General features: G+C 38.8%; 1 protein-coding gene across 1 annotated transcript in view; it reads right to left on the bottom strand.

Moving 5' to 3' along the window:
* SMC2 (structural maintenance of chromosomes 2) overlaps nt 1-7,278 on the bottom strand; it is a 53,431-nt gene extending 46,153 nt beyond the window's left edge. The window contains exons 1-5 of the mRNA XM_019623692.1: nt 7,121-7,278; nt 6,009-6,238; nt 5,264-5,413; nt 3,182-3,304; nt 2,065-2,103 (exon numbers count right to left, since the gene is read on the bottom strand). Coding sequence (XP_019479237.1) covers nt 2,065-2,103; nt 3,182-3,304; nt 5,264-5,413; nt 6,009-6,176 — 480 coding nt within the window. The 5' untranslated portion in view covers nt 6,177-6,238; nt 7,121-7,278. The remainder of the gene's footprint in view (nt 1-2,064; nt 2,104-3,181; nt 3,305-5,263; nt 5,414-6,008; nt 6,239-7,120) is intronic.
* Nucleotides 7,279-22,743: the final 15,465 nt, after the last annotated feature.

The following is a 22,743-nucleotide window of genomic DNA, read 5'->3' on the forward strand; positions in this document are numbered from 1 at the left end:
TTTTCCCTTAAGATGTTATCTAAAGAAAATAAGAATGCCCCACACTCTATAATAACTAGACTGGTATTATCAATTATCAATCTTATTAGCTCTTCTCTATAGAAAGGAATAACTAAAGAGCCTATGTTCTCTGTAAAATATTCATTCCTTCATACCAACTCTTCTCAAGGGGGCTCCAAGAGAAAATTAAGCCTTAATGCCCTAACTAATCCATTATGTGTGATGAATTAATTTCACTCAAATCTTTTTCTGCAGGGTTTTCTATAGGGTTTAACTAACATGAAACACTGGTTGAGAAATGCTGCTTTATACGATCAAAATTTCCTTTAATATTGGGAGCATAAAACTCCTCGAAGAAAACACAGGCAGTAAGCTCCTTGACATCCATCATAGTGATGTTTTTTGGATTTGACACCAAAAGCAAACACAACAAAAGCAAAAATCAACATGTGGGATTACATCAAACTAAAAAAAATCTTCTGCACAGCAAAGGAAACCATCAACAGAATAAAAAGACAACCTACGGAATGGAAGAAAATATTTGTAAATCATGTATCTGATAAGGGGTTAATATCCAAATACATAAAGAACTTAATGGAAAAAACAAACTAATAAACAATCCAATTCAAGAATGTGCAGAGGAGTGAACATATATTTTCCTACAGAAGACATACAGATGGTCAACAGGTACATGAAAAGGTGCTCAACATCACTAGTCATCAGGGAAATGCAAACCATAACCACAATCAGATATAATTTCACACCTGGTAGGATGGCTGTTATCAAAAAGACAAGGAATAACAAGTATTGGCCAGTATGTGGAGAAAGGGGAACCCTTGTGCACTGCTGGTGGGATTGTAAGTTGGTACAGCCACTATGGAAAACATAGTTTGGAGGTTCCTCAAAATATTAAAAAAGTAACTACCACACGATTCAGCAATTCCATTTCTGGATATTTATCCAAAGGAAACAGACGCTAATTTGAAAAAATATCTGTAGCCTCATGTTCACTGCATCATTATTTACAATAGCCAAGCCATGGAAGCAACCTAAGTGTCCACTGATGGATAAATACATAGTGAAAATGTGGTATACAGGCACACCTCATTTCATTGCGCTTTGTTTTATTGCGCTTCACAGATGTTGTGTTTTTTACAAATTGAAGGCAAGACTCTCCACAGGCAAAATTGTGGTGGTCTGGAAACAAACCAGCAAAATCTCTTAGGTATACCTGTATATATACGATGGAATATAATTCAACCATAAAAAAAGGAAATCCTGCTGTTTGCGACAACATGAATGGGCCTTGAGGGCATTATACTAAACAAAATATGTCAGGCAGAAATAGACAAATATTATATCTTACTTATATTTTTTCTCAAAAAGAAAACAAAACTCATCAAGAGAACAGACTAGTGGTTGCCAGAGGAGGGGGACTGGAGGTGGGTGAAATCTGTGGTCGAAAGGTATCAACTTCCAGTTATAAAATGAAATAAATAAGTCGTGCGAATATAATATACAGCATAGTGACTACTGTATTGCAGATTTGAAAACTGCTAAACCTTAAAAGTTCTCATCATGAGTAAAAAAACTTTGTAACTGTGTGGTGACGTTAACTACTTATTGCGGTGATCATTTTACAATACTCGTATATACATATATTGAATCATTATTTTGTACACCTGAAACTGTCAATTACATTTCCATTAAAAAAATAATTTAAAAAATCTGCTTAACAATGTCCCATGCTTTTTCTTATATATTCTCATTTAATCCTCAGAACAGACCTGAGGTTAGCATTACTAACTTCAATTTATGGGTGATAAAATTAAGGCTCAGAAGGATTATGTTACAAAATTAAAAATAAAATAAAATATTGGGTACATTGTTAAATATTAAAACAAAACAAAACAAAAGAAAAACTCTTTCTTTACTAATCATTCTTAGATACACGTTTCCTCCAAGAATTTCAAAAGGAAGAAATTGTTAAACAAATTGATTACTTAGAAGATTAAAACAATATCTATTATCACTGTTTTTACTGTCCCTAAGTAGTACTCTTACCTCTGGAGGTTTCATATTCAATACTTTTGTGATTCGGCCCTGAAAATAAATGACAAACTTACTACAATGATAACAAATTACAGAAAGGGTAACCAAAAGGCATACATGTTTATCTGCACTGAAGCTACTGTATCCTAATATACCGATCTTTTGCGAGTTTTTTCTTCTTCTGCCTACATGAAAAGATGTTTCTTTTATTTGAGACTGAAGGTATCTTATAATTCTAGAATTTTACTATTCATTTTCTTACTTACCAGTGATACAAATTACAAGAGTTATCAAATGCTACAATGTTAACTCAGAGAATATTTCTGCAATAGTTAATACTAATGATGTAGAAGTCTCCAATTCTAAAACATATAGGTGAATCAATACATTTTAGCATAACTATTGAACATTTTTTGACTTTTTAAAAAATGATAGCCCTCCAAGATAATTTCTAGAAATAGACTACATACTTCCAGGCCTCAAATAGGATAGTAAAATGTCTTCTTTCAGGCAAAAAAATCATCAAATTCATTACCAAAAGAAAAAAAAAACCAAACCCCTTCAAAAAACTGCTCCTCAACTCTGAGAAAATCGTATTACTGAAAAGTTAGTTTCATCTGAAGTGTAAATTTCCAGCTTTGAGGCTGTGATGTAGGGAAAATAATTTTATTTTGGTCCAACCAGGATCCTGCTCTGACTTTCTCAAAGTACAGCTGGATGGGTCAAGTGAGATAATGTAAGGACAAGATAACATTAGGCCTTATTTTTCACTTGAATAAGTCTTTAAAGAAGAAAATAATTTAAAATTTACTATGAAATAATACAATACTTTAACCCAATACTTTAAAAGGATATACTACAAATACATTTTTAAAAAATACTTTTTATACTGAGTATATATTGTTCTTCTAGCAACAAAGTAAAAGTCAAGGAAAATTACTTCTAGATGTTCTTCAAAATTCAAAAGTATACAATACTAGCTAACCCACATTTCTTAACAGGTGTCCAAACACCAGCAAAAAAACAAAAGGAAAATCCAAAAAGAAGCTCTTCACCTACTGTAATAACTTAAAAAATAAAAAATGTCAAAACCATTACCAGAGAGATATAAGGATCACAAATACATTACCTGCATGATGAGAAAGTGAGGGTTGTTAACATTAAGGCCAACAGAACAAAAGAGGTCCTGTACTCTGGTGTTGTTTGCATTTACTCCATTGATTAAATATTTATTTCTGCCACCAATAACCACCTAAAAAAGGAAGTATTTTAAAAGATAAAAACACACACATCTTGAGCTAAGATGACAAATTCCCAAATATATTATCTTAACATTTGTTTGTTCTGTCCAACTAACGGTAAAACCAATTCTGAGTAAACAGTGGAGGAAGTGTGACATGGTCAAAAAGGATATGAGATTAAGTTAGGACACCTGGCTTCTAATTCAAAGACTTACTAACTAGTTATGTCACCACACCTAAGGTCTCTGCATTGGACTAAGTCTCTAAGGTCACTTGTAGCTTTGTTTCCAAGTATGTGCAAACATATTTTCTATCCCTGATCACAATCTTTCTGCAATTTTTCCACACTCAGAGGTTAACTCCTCTTCCTCCACCTTTCCATTCCCAAAGGAACAAAAGTCAGATACTAGAAACTAAAGACAAGCAGTTTGATATCAATTCTTGACAAGATTCTAAAAGGGATTAAGACATGACTTGTGAATACGTGAACGAGTAATCATGGAGCTTCAGCATGGGTTCATTAAGGGCAACTTAAACCAGACACCAGCTTGTTTATACGCTACTATAGTACTTACATTGTCATTTATTGAGTATGACTGTCTCACGCATATTTTGAGGTCATTAAAGACAAGATGTTTTTCATTCTTCTTTCTTTCTGCATTTTCCAATGCATTCAAGAATGCCCAGTATACATCAAGCACTTAATATTGAATAAATGTTAATTCATTTCTTTTCCAGACATGATTAGGCTGATAGACAATATATTTGAATAACAGACTTAATATTCCCATAAGTAATTTGACAAAGTCTTTGTAACAAAATTTTGGTGGATACAGGCATATGGACCACACAAGGACAGAGATTTTAGGCAGATTAGCAGCAGACCTATGGAAAATTCCTAAAGGGTGATTATTTATCTCATGGATGCTTAGTAACACAGAAGCTAGTCAATGTCTGTTTGTTATGTTTTTTTACCAGAGGCTTTTATTAAAATAGAGGGAAATCTGTAAGTTACATATGCTAAGATGGAGATTAATGGGAGTTAGAATTTTAAAAATTAAAACTCTGACAAACTGAAAGCACTGTCTGACTTGACTATAAGAAAAAAGATTTTAAAAGACAAATGCATTCGTTTTAAAAAAACCTGCTTATGTACAGAAATGGCAATAACTTGGTTAATAGCACACATGGAAAGAATTACTGCGATTTTAAATAAGGTATTACGAACTCTCCAATGTCATATTGAAAAAAAACAAAATAAGAGTATCTAAAATGAAAGAAGTGACAATTTTGCTTAACCCTTACATAACTAGACCAATTCTGGTATGAAATTTGAGATGCCATGCATTGAAATAATAATAATAATGATAATAATAATAAAAAAAACAAGCACTGGAGTAAATTCATATTCAATGTGCTCAGACAAGTGAAAGAATTAGAAACAACTAAATTATCAATTGAAAGACCTAGTGAAATATAGCTTAGAAAATATTTAGACTTACAGAACACTTAAATATTGAAATATGGAATACATTAGATTTGCTTTTGGTGCTCTCAAGAGAACTAGGATTAATGTGTAAAACTTGAAGACAGCACTTTGGCTCAATTTATAGGAAAAGATTTCTAACTAGACATGTCCAAAATCAGAATGGGTTACCTCAGAGAGAGCAAGAACCCAACTACTGTTAGGTGTTCCAGCACAGACAGCGAGGATTCACATATGGTTCAAGATTTAAGCATGGTTGAGCTCTTATACTAAGAAATGATTTTTCAGATCCCTTCCAATCCTCTTGGTAAAGAGTAAAATTTGCATAATCAAAATTTTAACATCAGGAAGATATTCTTAAGGAATCTAGTCAGTACTTGATGCATCAATTTTGCTCATAAACTTTCTCCAGCAAAGTCACAGCACCAAAAAACACATCAGACATGCATGCTCTTAGGTACTCAAACATTTCATAGCCACTCACCTGCCTTGTTATTGTAATTTCATCATGGGCCTCAAATCCTAAAGGACTTTGCTTTTTGTCAGAATTGTCAAAGGTGATCGAGACTGAGGCCTTGGTAATACCAGCTTGTCCATTTTTGTAAACTAAATCTTGTAAATTAGAAGCCCGAACCTAAAAGAAAAGTTTATCAATTACAAAACCCCATACTGCACAAAATGGCACTGAAAAGGTTTCCCGCTGTTGGAAAACCACCCATATAGTATTATCCATCAAGTACCCAGGGATAGGCAGTTGCACACACAGGCAAGGAAAATGGGCAACATCAACTTAAAATGAATGCCTTTTTCCATAGGACTTTTTTGACCATGAATTGAATTGTTTTCTACTCATTTCTTAATAAAAGTTCATTTAAATGATTTAAGGGTAGACAGTGTCTAAGAATTTCATTATTCATCCAATTCCATTAGCAGATCCTGAAAAGATTATAATGGGGGGAAGGGAAGGCTCTGGAATGTGACTGCCTTAAAGTAAGAATGCCTGCGTTTAAATGTGATAAGAGGATGAACCTTAGGCAACTCATCTAAGTTTCTATTTTCTCACCTTAAAGATGGAGTAATAATACCTACACCTTTAAAGGACTGCAGTAAAGTGTAATTCACATAAAGTAAAAAAATACGAATATTGACAATAGTTTCCGAGTTCACTAAGAATTCCCTTTAGGTTCCCCAAACTTACATTCACATAAGTCAGAAAGTTTATACCTTACCTGAGACAGGTTGGAGATGCCCAGTAAAAAGCAGATGGAGTCCAATATGTTGGATTTCCCACTGCCATTTAAACCAGTGATAGCATTGAAGAGGGGGTCAAAACCATTGACTTCAGTCCTCTGAGCATAGGACTTGAATCCCTCAAGAATGATTGACTTAATGTGCATTTTTCACTACGGACGTGGACAAGTAAATCTTTGCTAGGAATCAAACAGGCCACAAAACAGTTCTGTACAAAACAGAAATAATAATACATAAGTGAAATGTAAACCTGGAATCATAGTGAATTGAAAAGACTAACAACAACAACAAAAAGCTGTAAGAATGGCAGCTCAATAAAAATAAAACAGCTAACTTGCCAAGCCAAGCTACTTACCTCTCATGTAAAGATTATATATTTCTCCAACTTAAAAACATACAAGAGTCGGTATCTGGGAGTTAATGAAACCATTAATTGAACCTGGAAGTCAACTACTTTTCCAGTCTTACCTTCCACCGTTATAAAATACTCCAGCTGACGGACTACTTATTATTTCACACCCCCTTTCCTTTGCCCATAACGTCCCTCTCCCCGATGCTAGCATGTCCCACTCTCATTTACTGCACTCACGTCTGTGCCCAAGCGTCACCTGAACTGCATGCAGTCCTCCTGACTTCGCTATATAAAAGAGCACCTATACCCATCCCCTTACTCTGCTTTCTTTTCCCTTCACTGAACTTAAAGCTGACACGAAACGGTCCTTATTCGTCTACCCAACTCATCATAATGTAAGTTCCTGAAAGATCTTCGCCTACGTCCACCGTTATATGCACAAATCGTGCCTGACTCAAGGGTGTGCGGGGAGGTGGGGGCGGTGTCAGGAGCTACTTAATAAATACATGAATACATGTTCCAGCTGTTTGCTTTCACTCAGGCTGTCCCCTCGCCTCACCAGGCCTTTCTGTCAACACTTCCTCGCCCTCCAAGGCTGGATAGGAACTAGCCGTTCTGCCAGGAGCCCTTTAGGGCTTGTTTTGGTCCGAGGGCCCTCCTGGCTACTCGCCCCCGCCACCCCGTCCCCATCTCCCGCCAGGAATGCCAGGCTAGGCCCAACGGGCCGCGCGCACTCACCCGCCTCACCGCCGTGTCCGGCCACCTGGGCCAGCGGTCTCCGCAAAGCTCTTCTTCGTTACAAGGGCGGAGAGCGGGCCACCTTGCCCGGCTTCGGGCACTACGAGGCGAATCCTACCATCGCGGCTACAAGATTCGCTCGCGGCTGTGCATTCCGGCCGGAAACATTTATACCTTTGAATTTCGGCGCGAGCGAAGGACCCCACCCCCGCTGCCTAGTTCATTGACTGGTGCCTTAGGAGATGCCTGACTTAAGGGGTTCCATTTTTTCCTCCCATCGAACAATCAAAGCGACAGGAAGATAGGACAGGGGTCACGACAATGGGAGCTTCGCGGGTGCGACGGCTCAGGCCTGAGGACTAACGGGGCCGGCGGCATATGTTGAGACCCGCATCCGGCACACATCGGGCAGCCCGGCGCCTCAGCCTCCGGGCCTAGCGCTTCGCCGGCCTCGCCCCGCCTCAGGTCCCAGCAGGCTGCGGGCGGCGTCCTGCAGTCCCCGCCTTCTCGCTGGCCTGGCGGGATTCGGTGATGCGCTCTGCTGTTGTCTGCGAGCGATGGAGGCAGGAAGGTCGGAAGCTTCAGCATCTCCCTGCGTTGGCTCAGATTCCTCAAAAAACGGAATCTGAACCTTTGTGGGGCTGAGGAAGCGCCGGCCTTCTGAGGACTCTGGTTCCGCCTGTTGCCAGCCTCGGATCCTGGCGGACCTGTTCATCCAAGTGTCCCGTCGGGATCGGACGGGTCCACCAGCTGCCAAGAGCCGTGCCGACCAGAGGAGAAACTGTGCGGGGCGGGTAGTACGTGCTGGACAAATCAGGCCTTCCTCTCCTTATGCTGAAAAGACGTGTACTCATAAGCAAGGGCACAATGAACATTTCAGAGAAATTTGCGGGGGCCACCTTAGGACACCTAGTATTTCCTGAGCGCTGTGTGCCAGTCTGGGTTTCAAGGGCTTTTAAAAAAATCCTCGTAGCAACACTTTGAAATCTGCAATACTGTCCTCGTTTTACACGTGAGCAAACGGAGTCACAACGGTTAGGCAACTTAGGCCAAGGAGCAAGTGGAGAAGCTGGGTTTTGTTCCAGGGCGCGTCCTCGTAAATGTTTTACAGCACTCTTCAAGGACAGAATCCAGTGCTGCTCACACTAGATCCTGTGTATTAGTGTGCGTTGTTCTTTCCACATCGATACTGATGAGTTAGCGCTTAGCTTCAGAGCGCAGCACTGTGGTGCCAACCTAGGTTGTGTACAGAAAGGCGGTGCTGGGCAGTAGAATATTTTAGGCCATATGTTTAAGGTTCCTTTCTTGGCCCCGGAGTGGGTTTGCAGTATTTGACACCAGTCTTACGTTACCAAGAACGGGCCAATATTCTGAAATTCTCTACCTAAGAGAGTGAATTTTGTGGGGTTTTTTGTTTGTTTAAGAATTCATTTATTGACTCTCATCCCGCCCCCTCCCATATTGTCAGTCATTACAGGCTTAACATCAGCTTAAGCAGTTATCTTTATCTACCTCAATTCCTGCATCCCCTACACTCCGCAGCTGTTCACTTGTATTGATTCTATCTAATCTTAATAGAATGCATTTATTTTTAGCGATGTCCCCTTCATCACTGAATGAAGAATTTTACTTTGCCAACAAACTCTAATGTGGATTTTATTAAGCTGTGAAATAAACCTTTCTTTGGGGTGAAAATATGTGTTAAAACATTATCAGCCTTTGCACTTATTTAATTACTTAATAGATTAATAACTGATATATTTAAGATACATGGATGAAAACATGCAAATACACATTTGCATTCTTTAAGGAAGACTTCTTTAAGAAGTCTTCTTAAAGACTTCTGGGTAGTTATAAGAATATACACATCTAAGTACTCGCACTAGAAGTATTTACTAAGATGAAAATTGCTTATAAAGGGAGAGCTCTATATCAGTTTTAGTGCATGCCGGAAACACTAAGGAACTGTTAGTACAGGTGGACTTGAAACCACAAGTGGCTGACTTCAAACTGCATCCTGAGCTCACAGGGAAGTGGAGAAGACCAAGGCACAAACCCGCTGATACCCCTCCACCTAGTTTGGGGAGGTGAGGACTGGAAAGACAGACTGTAGGGTAGATGTCATATACATAGAGCATTATTCTTGTTTTAACACTATGGATCAAACACTTTGGAAAGTTTCAGCTCTGGCAGGCTAGAGGAGCCTTAGTCCTTCTGTGCATGGCAGCAGCTCAAGTCATAAAGTGGGAAGCAGAACGAAGATTTGGTTTCCTCCTCTTCAAGGGCACTGGGAAGGACCCTCCACCCATGGAGCACTTTCCTAATCTTGGAGTCTTAAAGTAGCTCTTCTAGGAACCCGGGTGAATCCTCTCTCCCTAGAACTTATGACAGAGAAAAAAAAAGCAAAAGGGCTCCACTGGAGAAATAAGGAAAGGTTGATTCACTTTGTTGATAGATAAATTTTGGGTTCAATGGAATGAATTCATAATTACAGGAAGTTCATATTGTAAAGTTGTATTGAGTAGCAGCACATTTTGAATACACCAAGTATAACCTGTCTGACAAACTTGTACAGAAATGAAGCTGAGCATCATTTAAAATGAATACAAAAGGAGGTGATTATACTCATTCACCTGTGGGATCTGGTTAGGCCCATTCATTTTCATTTCAATGAGAATATGTTTTCAACACTACATGTTCTGTTTGGTTCTTTGTGAAATCCACCTATCTTTTATTATTTCTATTATTTTGCCTCTTTAATCAAGTTAAATATCTTCATTTTCTCTTTCAGGGACTTCTATTATTTCCAGCTGTTGAGTTCCTAACTTTACCGTTTACAACATTTGCTGACTCTTACTCATGGTGATTTATTTCCTCCTGTGGTGCTTTCCAGGAATGGGGTTGTTTATGGGACGGAGTCTTTTATGCCGAGGTGTGAAAGAGTCCCTTCAGAGCAGTTACGTGCTTGCTTCTGCCAGAGTTCTTTGGCTCATAAAGGTTCAGGAGGCTTGGTAAATGATTATTTCTGTTTGTGGTTCCTCAATTATGCAGATATTGTAATCTTTTATCAGTTGCAAGCCTCAGATTTTGATTTCTCACAGGTACCTTTTGTTTTTGCCCCTATCCGAAGCTCCAGGCAAAGAATAAACTTTTTTGCTACTTTCCTAGACTACTAGGTGTTTTTCCAGTCCCACTGACTGGCAGTTCTCTAAGGCTGCAGGTTTTACCTAACGGCCTAGTTTCAGCTCCTCTGCCTCACTGAAGCTCAAGACCTTGTGCTTGGGCCTTAAAACCCAGCTACTGTCTTTTAAGCCCTATAGCCAAGTATAAAATGTTGGAGGGCTGCCATGGCATCAGTTTCCGCTCTTCAAGTTTTCCTGCTTGTTGTTTTTGTTATTGAGCTTAGCATATAGTTTAAATAACAATAATTATATTTACCCAGGATGTCTAAGTTTATAAAGGGACGTTCAGTCAACCCCGTCGGAGGAGGTCTTCTCGTGTACTTTTTCGGAAGAACATCAGTGGTCTTTGTTTTGCTTCTGCCAAGCCTTTCTTTCATTCTCATATTCCATATTCAAAGTAGCTTTTCTGGAGAGAGAGAGAGAGAGAGAGAGAGAGAGAGAGAGAGAGAGAGAGAGGGAGGGAGGGAGGGAGGGACAAAGGGAGGGAGAGAGAAATGAGAACTCTGGTAGCTTTTAAAATATTTTCACTCACTACTTATAAAATCCAGTCTCTTATTTCATATTTGTTCTTCAGTGTTTCCAGCTCTCCTTGGCTTTTATCACTTCTGTGCTGGTAAATAGGCAAAGCTGCTCATCTCATCTCTGCTGCTTTCCCACACCCCTTCCTTTATGGTGGGGATTACCAGCTCCTCTTTCTCAAATGTTCTCGTTTCATTGTTCTCCCTGTCATCGTGATCCCTTATTACTTTTTATTTCAAATCCATACACTTCTGCTTGATCTTCCTCAAATTAGTTCCTTTTTATTACCTGCTCAGTTTTTACTAAACCCAAAAACTTCACTCTGATATTTTTTCACAATATCTGCCTCTTCTGTAATTAATGTTTCCTTTACCTGGACATTATTCTGCAGTCTTCAAATTCTGACTTAAATGTTTACTTCAACATTATTTATTAACCACCAGCCCGCCCTCTCTAAAGGTCTAGTCTATAAAATATCTATGTTTCTGTACCAGAAATATGATTGAATAGCCCCTTAGTGAAAATTAACTAAGAATTAACTCTAACTTCTTTAAGGTGACATGCCAGGCCTTTTGCAATTTATTCTCAACCTACTCTCCCAGACTCATCTCCTGCTGTTTCTTACTTAGATTACTATGTTTCGTTTTGGTTTTTGTGGTGGTTGTTCAGTACTGTGACCTAAGCATCAACCAATAATAACAACAACAAAAACTTATTGGTTGTTAATGAAAAGTGTTAGATAAATTTGTTAATGAATACATGAATGAATGAATGAATTCCTTAGGCACTTACAGAATGCCCACCTTATGCTAAGGATTGTGTTAGGTCCTGGGATACAAAGATAAATAAGATACATGCTTGTCACCAAGGAGTACATAGCTGAGTAGAGATGAAACATATAAAGACGTAAGCAGAGGAATTAAAGAGTGAAAGCTATTATGAATAGAGTAGATTGTACAGGCAAGGGCACAGAAGATAAACACAATATATGAGGCAAGAAGTAGCAAGGTTTAATGTGGGCAATGCACAGAAGCCAGATTATGGAGCAATTTTTGTGCCATCTTAGAAGTTTTGGTCATTCCTGAAATATGGATGTTCTCTTCTCCATCTTTGTGTCTTTGCACATGCTGAACTTGAAATGATCATCCCTCTCCCTGTCTTCCCCTATGTGTATTTCCATTTCAATTTCAAACCCTGAATCTGATCCATTCTGGAAGAATTATTTGCAGTCTCTTCTGTAGTACCTTACTCCTTTATCCAGATTTTTCTTTTGACCTCTATTCTTTTTGTTACAGACCTTTGTGACATGCTTCAGTACCTAGCACACAGTATACAATAAATATTTTTTGGATATGAATAAGTTAAGGGGGTTCATTTGCTGCTTTCTGATTAAGGTAAAGAATACATTAAAAAAAGAAAAAAAGACTTGAAATATGCTGAATATTGAAATATATGATATATTCCACAAACTATTCAATATTATAAGGTTCAGCAAGTTAATGGTAGTGATTATTCTCATTGATCTAACATTGAAAACTTAATTTATACCAGCTAGCAGCAGTATTCTATTTGCGTAATGCCGTTGGTGACCACTGTGACATTCATAAGGCTGAGGAATTTGCCATGGGACACACGATCCAGCTTTTGGCTTAGGGCTCTCAGTACCACATACTTCCTCCAGTTCTTTTTTCTTTTTGGCCTGTAAAACAAAAAAAGAGCTTTGACTATGCTATGGAACACCTGAAAGTTCCTGTTGAAAGAATATAATTCAAGTATCACCACTTCCTTAGTTGCTGCCCAGGTATAATTACTACCTCTCCTTCATGCTCCTTTATTACACATACAGGCTCCTTTTACATGTTATTGTATTTATTCATTTATATGTTTGTCTCTCCCCACTGGGAGCACCTTGATGTCCACGGGCTTGTCTTGTGTCTGTAAGCCTGGTTTTCAGCCCAGTTCCTGACACAATTATGCTCCCTAAATGTTTACTGAATGGATGAACAACTACATGAACAGATAAAGATTATAAAGGTGGCCATTCTTTCTAAACCAGAGAACACTCCTTCTCTGCATTTTCCATTCTTCAAATGAACACTGGTTGTGCTTTCGTTGTTGTTATTTTTACCTTATTTACATTCCTAGGTAATTACTTGTATATTCCATCAAACATTACCATGCATAGAAACTCAGGAATTATCTTGATCCCTGTCTCTCCTCCTTTCCCTGTTCTGGCCTTGTCTCTAAACACTGACTTCCATAGTCCTCTATTTATACTCTTTCAGTCTCCACTCTCCCTATAGTCCATTCTTCTCAAATCCCATTCCCACTCATCAGGGTGGGGTCTTGCCCTTTGGTTCCCAACGGACTATAGATCAGGATAGTGTAAAATCAGTACATTTCTAGGAGTTTGAGGTGTTTTTCTTTCACAACACCAGCATTTGTGGGATAGTCACATTGCGGTCCAGGTGGGCCTTCAGCTTCTCTTTATGTCAGTGGGTAATAAAGATTATGTCTCCAAGTCTTTCCTGCCATTTGCAGGTCGCCATTCCCAATCCTCTGTGGGTAACTGCTTGCCGGGGGGAGGGAGGGGAGGGGGAAGAAAAAAGCTCATATACTCCTCTAAGGACAAGCAATAACGTGCAGGCACAGAAGGATCTAGATGCATACATAGTAAAGAAACACGTTTTTAAAAGAAACAGACTCTGCCTACATTAATATCAGTATGTTAGAATATTAAGCAAAGCTGTTTATTCCCTTGGGGCTACATTTCTAAAATCTATTTCAGCAGAGAACCATCACTCTACATTTGTATAAACTTGAGTATCCATTCAGGTGATTTTACAAAAACATAGGCTTTTTTGTGACTAAAAGTTCAATTCAGTGTTTCACATTTTAGAGGAAAGAACACTTTTAAACAACAGCTTGCAACTTTTAAACAACAGTTTCCCCCGCCCTTACTCTTCAAGGATTTAAAAGAATCTACTTCAGACTTAGCTTGAGTCATCTTATTTATTACCATTATTGTTCTGTAATTTCATTAAAGTATTGATGTACACTTGTACTGTGCCAAGGTTCAAACACTTGCCCCAGGTACCTTCATGTACATCAGCAGTTCTGTTAGTATCTCCATTTTAAAGATGAAGAAGCTGGTTCATAGAGTTAGACTTTGACCATAGGGGAACACTGGGACTAAAGTCCATTTATTCAACAAATGCTTGAGTGCTTGCAAAGTCAGTGAGCAGTACGACAAAAGTTTCTGCCTTATGGAGCTTATAGTGTAGTGGATATCACCTCTTATTTTATTGATTATAAGGCATAACTTTTTATTACAGTCTTACAGTGCCCTAGGAGTAGCTATCGCTCCCAGTGCCCCCAAGTAATTGTCCTTTCCATGTGACTACTGAAGCCCTCAAGTCATTGAAACCCCAGCTGACCTATTTTACCAGATGCTGGGACATCCTCAGTCAAGCTTGGATTTATCGTGGGTGCCCAGGTTTACTTCAAGATGTTAAAATTGGAACCACTGTAAGCACTTCTCACAGGGAATGAGTTCTTAGTGAAGAAGCAATGGCCCACGAGGAGTAAATGCTGTAACAGGCTCAAAGGCAGGTTTGTAAATGTTTATAAAAAGCAGATTGGATTCCGCACAGGCAGAAGGGCTGAATAGGGGCACCGGGAGGAAATGTGCGTAAGAGTGCTGGTTGGTGGCATCTTCTTTTTGTACAAAGAAATGTTGCTAGCAATTTCGCTAGGAAGACTAATTTGGGCTAATTTTTATTTTGTATATATTTTTTTATTAGTTAATGGGATCTAGGAGTATAATAACCTGGTGAGAACTTCCCTGCAAGTGGCAATCAAATTAGTCTTCTTCATGAAACTCATAAATAAGCTATAATTCAGCATTTTATGTCTAGGGAAAATAAAATTGGGGTCATGCTGTTTAAGAGGATGATGGAATTTAACAGAACACTGGGGGATTTATAGCAGATTTATGACGAAGATAACATTCTAACTGGAGGCTTAATCGTGATTTAAATTACAGGTCAAGCTGTGCAATGTATTTCTTTTTAGGGGAAAATCTTTGGGGGAGTTAGAGTGTGCTTGTTTAAAGAAGAAACGAAGCAAATGAAAAAACAGATTACATTTTCAGTTTTTCTTTTAAAATTTCAAGCTCCTTTAAGTCAAATCACAAGTTCCTGATGATGGCTGTTGTGGAGTTTTTTTGTTTTACTTTCTTTTCTTTGTCTTATTCTCGCCCTCTGTCCCAGAGGAGTTACTTTCCTTAATAGTAACAAAAAGATGTAAGCAGCATATCTGCCAGCAAACTAATATGGAAACCGGAGATAAGGTATTCTCACCTTTCTAGAATTTTAGGCTGATTCACATAAAATCAGCAAGTTCTGCAGATGGAACAGCCCTTGAAGAATTATAGCCACTCATTTTCCAACTGGGAACTTAAGGCTTCTAGTGATTTTCCTAAATTTACTCTTTATCTCAAGTAAATTAAGGAAGGTCTAATAAGGAAGCAAAATATATGTATGAATAATTTTAATTCAAAGTACAAAGAAATTGCTTCCTTGCATAATAAAAATTAGAATAATTAGGTAATCAGAGGTTGACTCTGCAGGAAGGAGCTCTACTTGGAAAAGAACAGTGATCTCTGACAACCACAAGCTCTTCCTTTGTGACATTTCCTTCTCCCTTGTTGAAATCCCTCCATAAGTGACACCACCACAACCACCATGAAAGGCTGAGCCATGGGGGATAGAGCTGGGGGTGGGGAATGGGGACAGAAGGCCTGCGAAGGGATGGAGATGATCTGCTCTCCCTTTAAGGCTCTGAACCAAGGCCAAGCCAAGAATGAAACATTTAAACAATCCTTTACTAAAGCTTTAGGAATAATAATGGGAAAACAATCCATAGAATGTGGTAAGAAGAGAGAAGAATCTAGCTTACAAGCCCACTCTAGCAATGAGATACTCTGGGACTCACAGGCTGTGTCATCTGAGTGGAACCCCTTGAGAAACAAATAGCACTAGAGTGTTCTTTCTAATCCCGTGTGTTATTCCTCCCACCCTACCATCTTCCATCGTAGTTTCTCCATGCCTCATGTTTGAGGAGCTGCCCCATAGTCATCCACCGAGAGGACCTGTTCCTCATACAAGGCAAACTTATAACACAGGATTGATGCAAAGTACCCAGCAAGTCCACAAGAAGGAAAACAAAAGTCATGGCTGGGAACACCATCAAGAGGCAACTTCCTGGGTGGATGAAGCAGAATCCTTAAGGATAAATGCTTTTGACAGTTGGACATAGGGAAACAGTCCAAGTGAACAGACCATTGTGGACACAAACTAAGAAGTAATGGTTTCGATAGGTGATAACCTGGTACAGACTTCCCATGATTTTGTTAGATATTTATACTGTTTTGGTAGTGGGAGATTTGTTGTACTGCACAGAATGCTGCTTTAGGGTCAAGGCATAAGGTCTTCAGTTGTCAGGACTGCTGACTGCCGATGGCTCACTTCCCAGGTGCTGCCCTCTACTGAAGGAAGCTGGCTAGCTCAAAGTTATACGTCCTCTTTCGTGTTCACCTGTGTCCAATGACTGTCTGAGGCAGGGACACAAAAGCCCCTTTGCTTTAATCAGGAGAACTCGAAGGGGCCATTTAAATGGCAGTCCATGCCATCTGCTGAGGCTCTGTGACTGCATTCCCATTTGGCTTCTTCCTCTGGCCAGTTGTTTTCTGCACTAGGGTCACAGGTGTTGTTCTAGACAGCGGTCCCAAGTAAACCTTCTGCATGTAAATCCCTGCCTCAGTCTATTCTCTCAGGAAGCCACCTAAGGCAACTCCAGACGTAATTTAGACGCTCTTGGCTACTTGAACACAAATTAACATAGACTTTGGAAAGCCTATAGAGTACATGTGATTCAGTCATTAGACGTGCCAACTTATGGTCTCTGTGGTACCACGTTGGCATCTCAAATTAAGTACCGAATTACTAAACCAATTTATATTCCACTGACTAAGAACTGGAAAAGGAGAACAAGCTTACCCCAGCTGTGATTCTTCTGTTCTTAAAGCTTTGCAAAAAGAAAAAAAAAAGAAAGAAAGAAAACAAGAAAGAAAAAAGGAAAAAAAATATATGAGAAGGGCTTAAAAATCAGCAACAGTTTGTTTCTTGTTTATGCTACATATCCATTTCAGGTTAGCTGGGGAAGGAAGTATTTCTGCTTATCGTTATCGTAGTCACTAAGGAAGCCAGTCTAATGGAACAGCCACTACCTAGAACCTTGTAGATCCCTGTCAGAGGGAACGAGGGCTCTGGAAGCATCTAGAACCAGGATTTAAAGTGCTCTATCCAAAGTGACACACTTCATTTACAATTCACTACAACTACTTGTATTTACAGCAAGGTGTTCAGGAAGTGCCATCCCAAAACACGCCTGGAAATGCGGGGGGGTCTGGACTGTTTGGGGGGCTGTACTAAGAAAAACTTGGGGGAAAACCGGAATGTACAAAGGAAAAGAGAAAAGAAAAGAAAAAAGAAAAGGAATATCAGGTTAAACTGGTAGTTGAATTCTGAATTTTCAGTTATATAAAAAAACTTTAGTAGCTGTAATCCCTGATCCTTTATCTTTCAAATGATATTTGTATTGCTTGGATTTTATATATATATATCTATTTTATAAACATGTATTATCAATTTATAAACATTTCTATTTACAACGTGCTGCGATGGTTACTCTTGGGATACAACTATGAAAAAAAAGTCTGATGTGTTTCTTTAAAGACACATATCCAGTGGAAATACATGACTTCAAAGTATAGAAGTGAGAGAACAAAAAGAGGACGTGGCCCTGTTTAGTGAGTGTAAAGAGGGAATTATTAGGTGCCAAGTTTCCATGTTTGAAGCTGGAGTGTGTTCAACAAGTATACCTGAAAATACCCTTCTGATCTGAGGGGTACCGAAGGGCTAGCTAAACAGAAATGAATGCTACATTATTGCTTTCAAGTCCACTTCTTGACTTCCATTTACCATTCCCATTCCAGACCCTTCTATTTATATTTAAAAATTTTCCCATAGATAGTGCCACAGATTTTTATATGGTTAGGAAAGATAATTGTGAACCGAAAGCTGATATTGTTGGGCCTTGAAATCAAGAGCCATGCTTTTTTGGTATTCTGTACACTCTTCTTCAAGCTAATGATGATTTATGGTGATAATTATAATAAATTACACCTCTAATGCCTCTTATAGCTTATAAAGCAAGTTTATATATACTGTTAAAGTTATTTCCACAACATGCTCATGAAATAGGTTCAGGAAGTTCTGAAACAATTATTTCCTTATCATCAAGAAATTAAAGTTGGAAAAAGTAAAATAATATAACCATATCTGCAGTTATTTATAGCTGTGAACAAACCACCCTAAAACAGTAGCTTATGATAATAGCACTCGTTTACTTTGCTCACCTGAGGGTTGATGAGGCTCAGTGAGTGAACCCTCAGTTGTGGTCTCTTTCTGTGGTTGCCATCAGGTGACAGCTGGGGCTGAGGTCACCTCAAAGGCTTCACTGGATGTGTGATGCCTGGGCTGCGAAGAATCAAACATCTGGCATGAGAACTGTTGGGGCTCCTCAAACATAGCTCTCTCCCCACATGGTCTCTCCATACTGTGTGTGCTCCCCCCCCCCGCCTACCTCCCTCCCCCAAAGGGGAATGAACTGGGAAATGGGGTTCTCTGCCCCTGAAGCAATCCCTGAGGTGGTGACAGCTGAAGACTGTTGCCAATAGGACTCCCAGAAGTGAGGCAACAAATTCTTCATTAAAGAAGAATCACTTTACTTTGGCTTCAAATCCAGTATCCCCCCGTTATATCACACTGTGTCTGTGAATATAACATCACTAATCTGTAGACATTAATAAATGTTCATTGTGAATTACATTATACAGTGAAAATTAATAATCACATTGGGACACTTTGTTAAACAATTACATCGCACTTGGCATGTACATCTATTACCAATATGCCATACCTTACTAATTTGTGGGTTATCAATGAGATCACACAACATGAGCACTCAAATCTTGCTCGTTCGATGCTTTCACATGCTCCCTCAACAATTCTAGCTCCTTTCCTTTCACAGTAACCATCCTTAAACATATGTGTGAATACCCCTACATGGGATATACGGGCTATGGATCAGTCCAGGCAGCCAGTGGCGGTTAGCCTTTATTTATTATGCTCCAGGCTGCACGACCAGTGCTCCTATCCCCAATTCCATGCTTGCTGCAGTGCAGATTCATTGCTGTGCTCCTACCTATCAAACTCCAGACTCCTATATCCAATGGCTTAATCAACATTTCCATTAATATCGAGTCAGTGTCTCAAAATGTACTTGTCCAAACTCACAGACTTGATTCGCCCACCGAAGCCCCTAGGCTCCTACATTTCAGTAGATGGCATCACCATTCTTCAAATCCTGGAAGTCATCCATGATGCCTTTCTTTCACATCCTGCGTGTGAATGCCCAAAATTACGTTACCCATTTATTCATCTACTTGTTGATTTTCAGCCTCCTCCTCCTCAATTTTAGCTCCACGAGAACAGAAAATCTATTTGTTTTGTTCCCTGGCGTGTGTCTAGCACCTACAAAAACTTAGTAACTGTGACTTTCCATAGGCACCAGGCAAATATGTGATGAATGAATTTGAGAAGAAATGATTTAATTTCTTTTAACTACTTCAGGATTCTACAGCCACTGGTTTCAACAATTCTACAGAGATGCTTCTCCAAGAAGACACACCTCTGCTTTAAGCAGAGATAGTTCTCACTGTCCTTAGAATCAGTCCATTTCTACCATTGTATTTACCGAACCAGCCACTCAAGATTTGCTGCTGTCACAGCCAGGGTTGCTAGTCTGATGGGGATCACCCAGCTGCTGGCCTCCAAAACCGTTTGGCTCTTATTTTAACAGTACTGTGTCCAGTGACCTATGACAGCATGAACCAGCATGACGGCTGCCAATATGCAAATATCTCTGCACTTGTGAAGCACATTACATTCATGCAAGTTCATGTGAAGTATTCCACAGCAGTCATTTGGGTCCCAAATCATTACTGAGTCTAGTGAGACAGAACTTTCAATTGACACATAGCCCCTTTTATTCTCCTTGGACCTATACACAATCAGAGCTGGGTGAGGGTGAATACAAATAAAAACTTAACGTTTAAGGAGCCAGTTTCTTTGTAGACTAATTTCTTCCACTCTTAAAAAAAATCTCTTGCAGACGCCCTATTGCTCCTTACTATAGGGCTCCTGTTTCTCAACGTCTATCCTTCTTTCCTTCCTTCTCCCTCTTTCTCCCTCCCTTCCTATCTCTGACAAATATTCACAGAGCACCTATCCTACTAAGTACTGAGGAAGCCAAGATGAATGAGAGTCTGCAATCCCAAGGTACAGACATTTGCTGAAAAAGGTGCAAAAACAAAATGTTTCAGGTTTATGACAAATTACAATGGGTCACAAAGAAGAGAAGTCAATTATTAGTAAGTAATTAATATAATCTTAATTCAGGAGAAGAAGCAAGTTGTGTCTGGAGATATGATGAGTTTTTTTAGGGTGATGATGGAGTCTTAGAGGCAAAAGGAGAAAAGGGGTTACAGGCAGTTGGAGCAGAATAGGTAAAAATACAGAGAGGTGCCTTAACGCATGACACACTGTAATGTATTAAATCAGTCTAAGGTGGACACCCAAAGGTTTGTCTTTGTCTTCAGTTAAAAAATGTGTTATGGTTCAGATATAAACAATCATACAGGGGAGAAGGTGTCCCTTTATTTCTCTTTTACAAACTTCCTGATTATAAAAGTATTGTAATTCATAGTGGGAATTCAGAAAATATACAAAAGTGTATAGTAACATTCTGGCATATTTTCTCCCTTAAATATATACTTGTGTATTATATGCATACTTAACATTAATACACAAATATTTTATATATAGCAAAGATCATATTTTATATACCTTGCTACTTTTTCTGATCTAAAATATATTAATACATAGGAATCCAATTGCTCAAGACCAAGGTGTGGCTGGGTATGTGACCTAAATGCTGCTCCTGAACTGACTATTCCAGGGCATGGTTACTTTTTGTGAGTGGCCCAGCAAGATGCCAATTCTTAAGATAAAATTATAGTCCACATAGCTCAGGTTTCTGATTGACCTGATAAGTCCCCTTTTTTAAAAAATGAGAAACACACATTTTAAAAACATAGTTATACATATATAACTATACATGTGTACAGAATACATAGAACACATATAAAATCTGAAAATACCTTTCTTATTATAATGAAGCACAACCTATGTCTTCATTTATTTAGAATAATAGCTATGCTTTATCAAGCTCTGATTATTGGCAGATACTGCTCTCAGTTTTCTCGTGTGTTATATCTAATTCTCAAAACTATTTCCCCGTATTTACAGATGGGGAAACTGAGGGTCAAATATTAAGTATTATTTCCCAAGGTTACACATCTGATAAACGCCTAATTGAAATGCAATCCAAGAGGATTCTAGTAATTATTGTGGTATTAAATAAATATCACAATTATTTATCTGTTCTCTTGTTAATGGACACCTAGATTAGAGAAACAGACAGTGATATTTTCATAGTAGTTATCTCTGTTTGGTAGGATTTTGTAGTTGAATTTCATTTTATTCTTCACGGTTACAATGAGAAAAAGTTAATATGATAGTGGCTCTGCCACAGGGTGATATTGGGCAAATAACCTCTTTACATTTAATTTTTCACCTTTGTCTTATCTGGAAATTGACAATGTTGAGCTCACATTTTGAGGGTCCCTTCCCACTCTGAAATTCTGTGACTTGAAGACTTGTCAGAGGATAGAATGCTGCATACAGGGAACCTATATAACACTGAAACTAAAATTCATATTTACCTACTATTATCTCTAGAAACACATTATAAACCCCAATTTTGTCTAGCAAATACCAATATAATCTTAGAGGAAGAACTAGAATCATTTTGGAAGAAAGGTACAGTCCAAAGAACACTGTACCAAGAAGCAGAAGGACTATTCCATTTCATGGTTTGCTACTTTCTGGCTGTGTTAAGAAAATGCTTTCCTTCTCTGATTCCCAGTTGCCTCTCTTGTAATAAATAAGGTAACTGGGAATTAAAGAGGTTAGTATGTTGTTATACCAAGTAAATTTGATGCTACGTGAAAGATCAGAATCAGAGCAGTAGGCACAACAGGCTTATTACTTTCTGGGGGACGGTGGGAGGGTAAAAATTGCTGGCTCCTGGACTGTAACCCCACACATACCAAAGGTGACTCATTCTAAAGACAAGGTGAGCTTCTCAGTATATAGGCTTTCTGGGAGAACTCGAGGGTGGAGGGGTAAGGATGCTTAACTACTGATTCCTAGGCTACGAAATACCAAGAACCAGGCCCTGTGAAGTTTGTATTCATATCTGCAGAGGATTCACCTGGATAGAGTCCAGTAAGCCTTTAGCCAATTCATAAGGGAGCAGAGAGGGACACCCATTCTCAACACTCCTGATTCTTCCTCTCACAAAACAAACCTCTTCCTTGCTGCAAACCATGTGGAGAAGCTGATATTGTTCCTCCCTGCAGTGTAAACATGTTCTGTGGCCTTGAGGAGGAGAATCTGGCTGTTGAGTACTACACCGAGGTCTGAGTCAGGAGAAAAAGGGAATCACAGTCTGTTTTAGATGTCATTATAGCAGAACAAGAAAATACATAATTTCTTTTAGAAAGGAACATATGGAGGAAGGGAATTCTCTTACACTGTGAATGAATTGTAAATTGGTAATAGCTTATAAAGTCGAAAGTGTATATTCCCTCAAACTCAGCAGCTCCTTTTCTGG

The sequence above is a fragment of the Hipposideros armiger genome, unplaced genomic scaffold, assembly GCF_001890085.2.
Source record: "Hipposideros armiger isolate ML-2016 unplaced genomic scaffold, ASM189008v1 scaffold_558, whole genome shotgun sequence".
In the NCBI taxonomy this organism is placed as follows: Eukaryota; Metazoa; Chordata; class Mammalia; order Chiroptera; family Hipposideridae; genus Hipposideros; species Hipposideros armiger.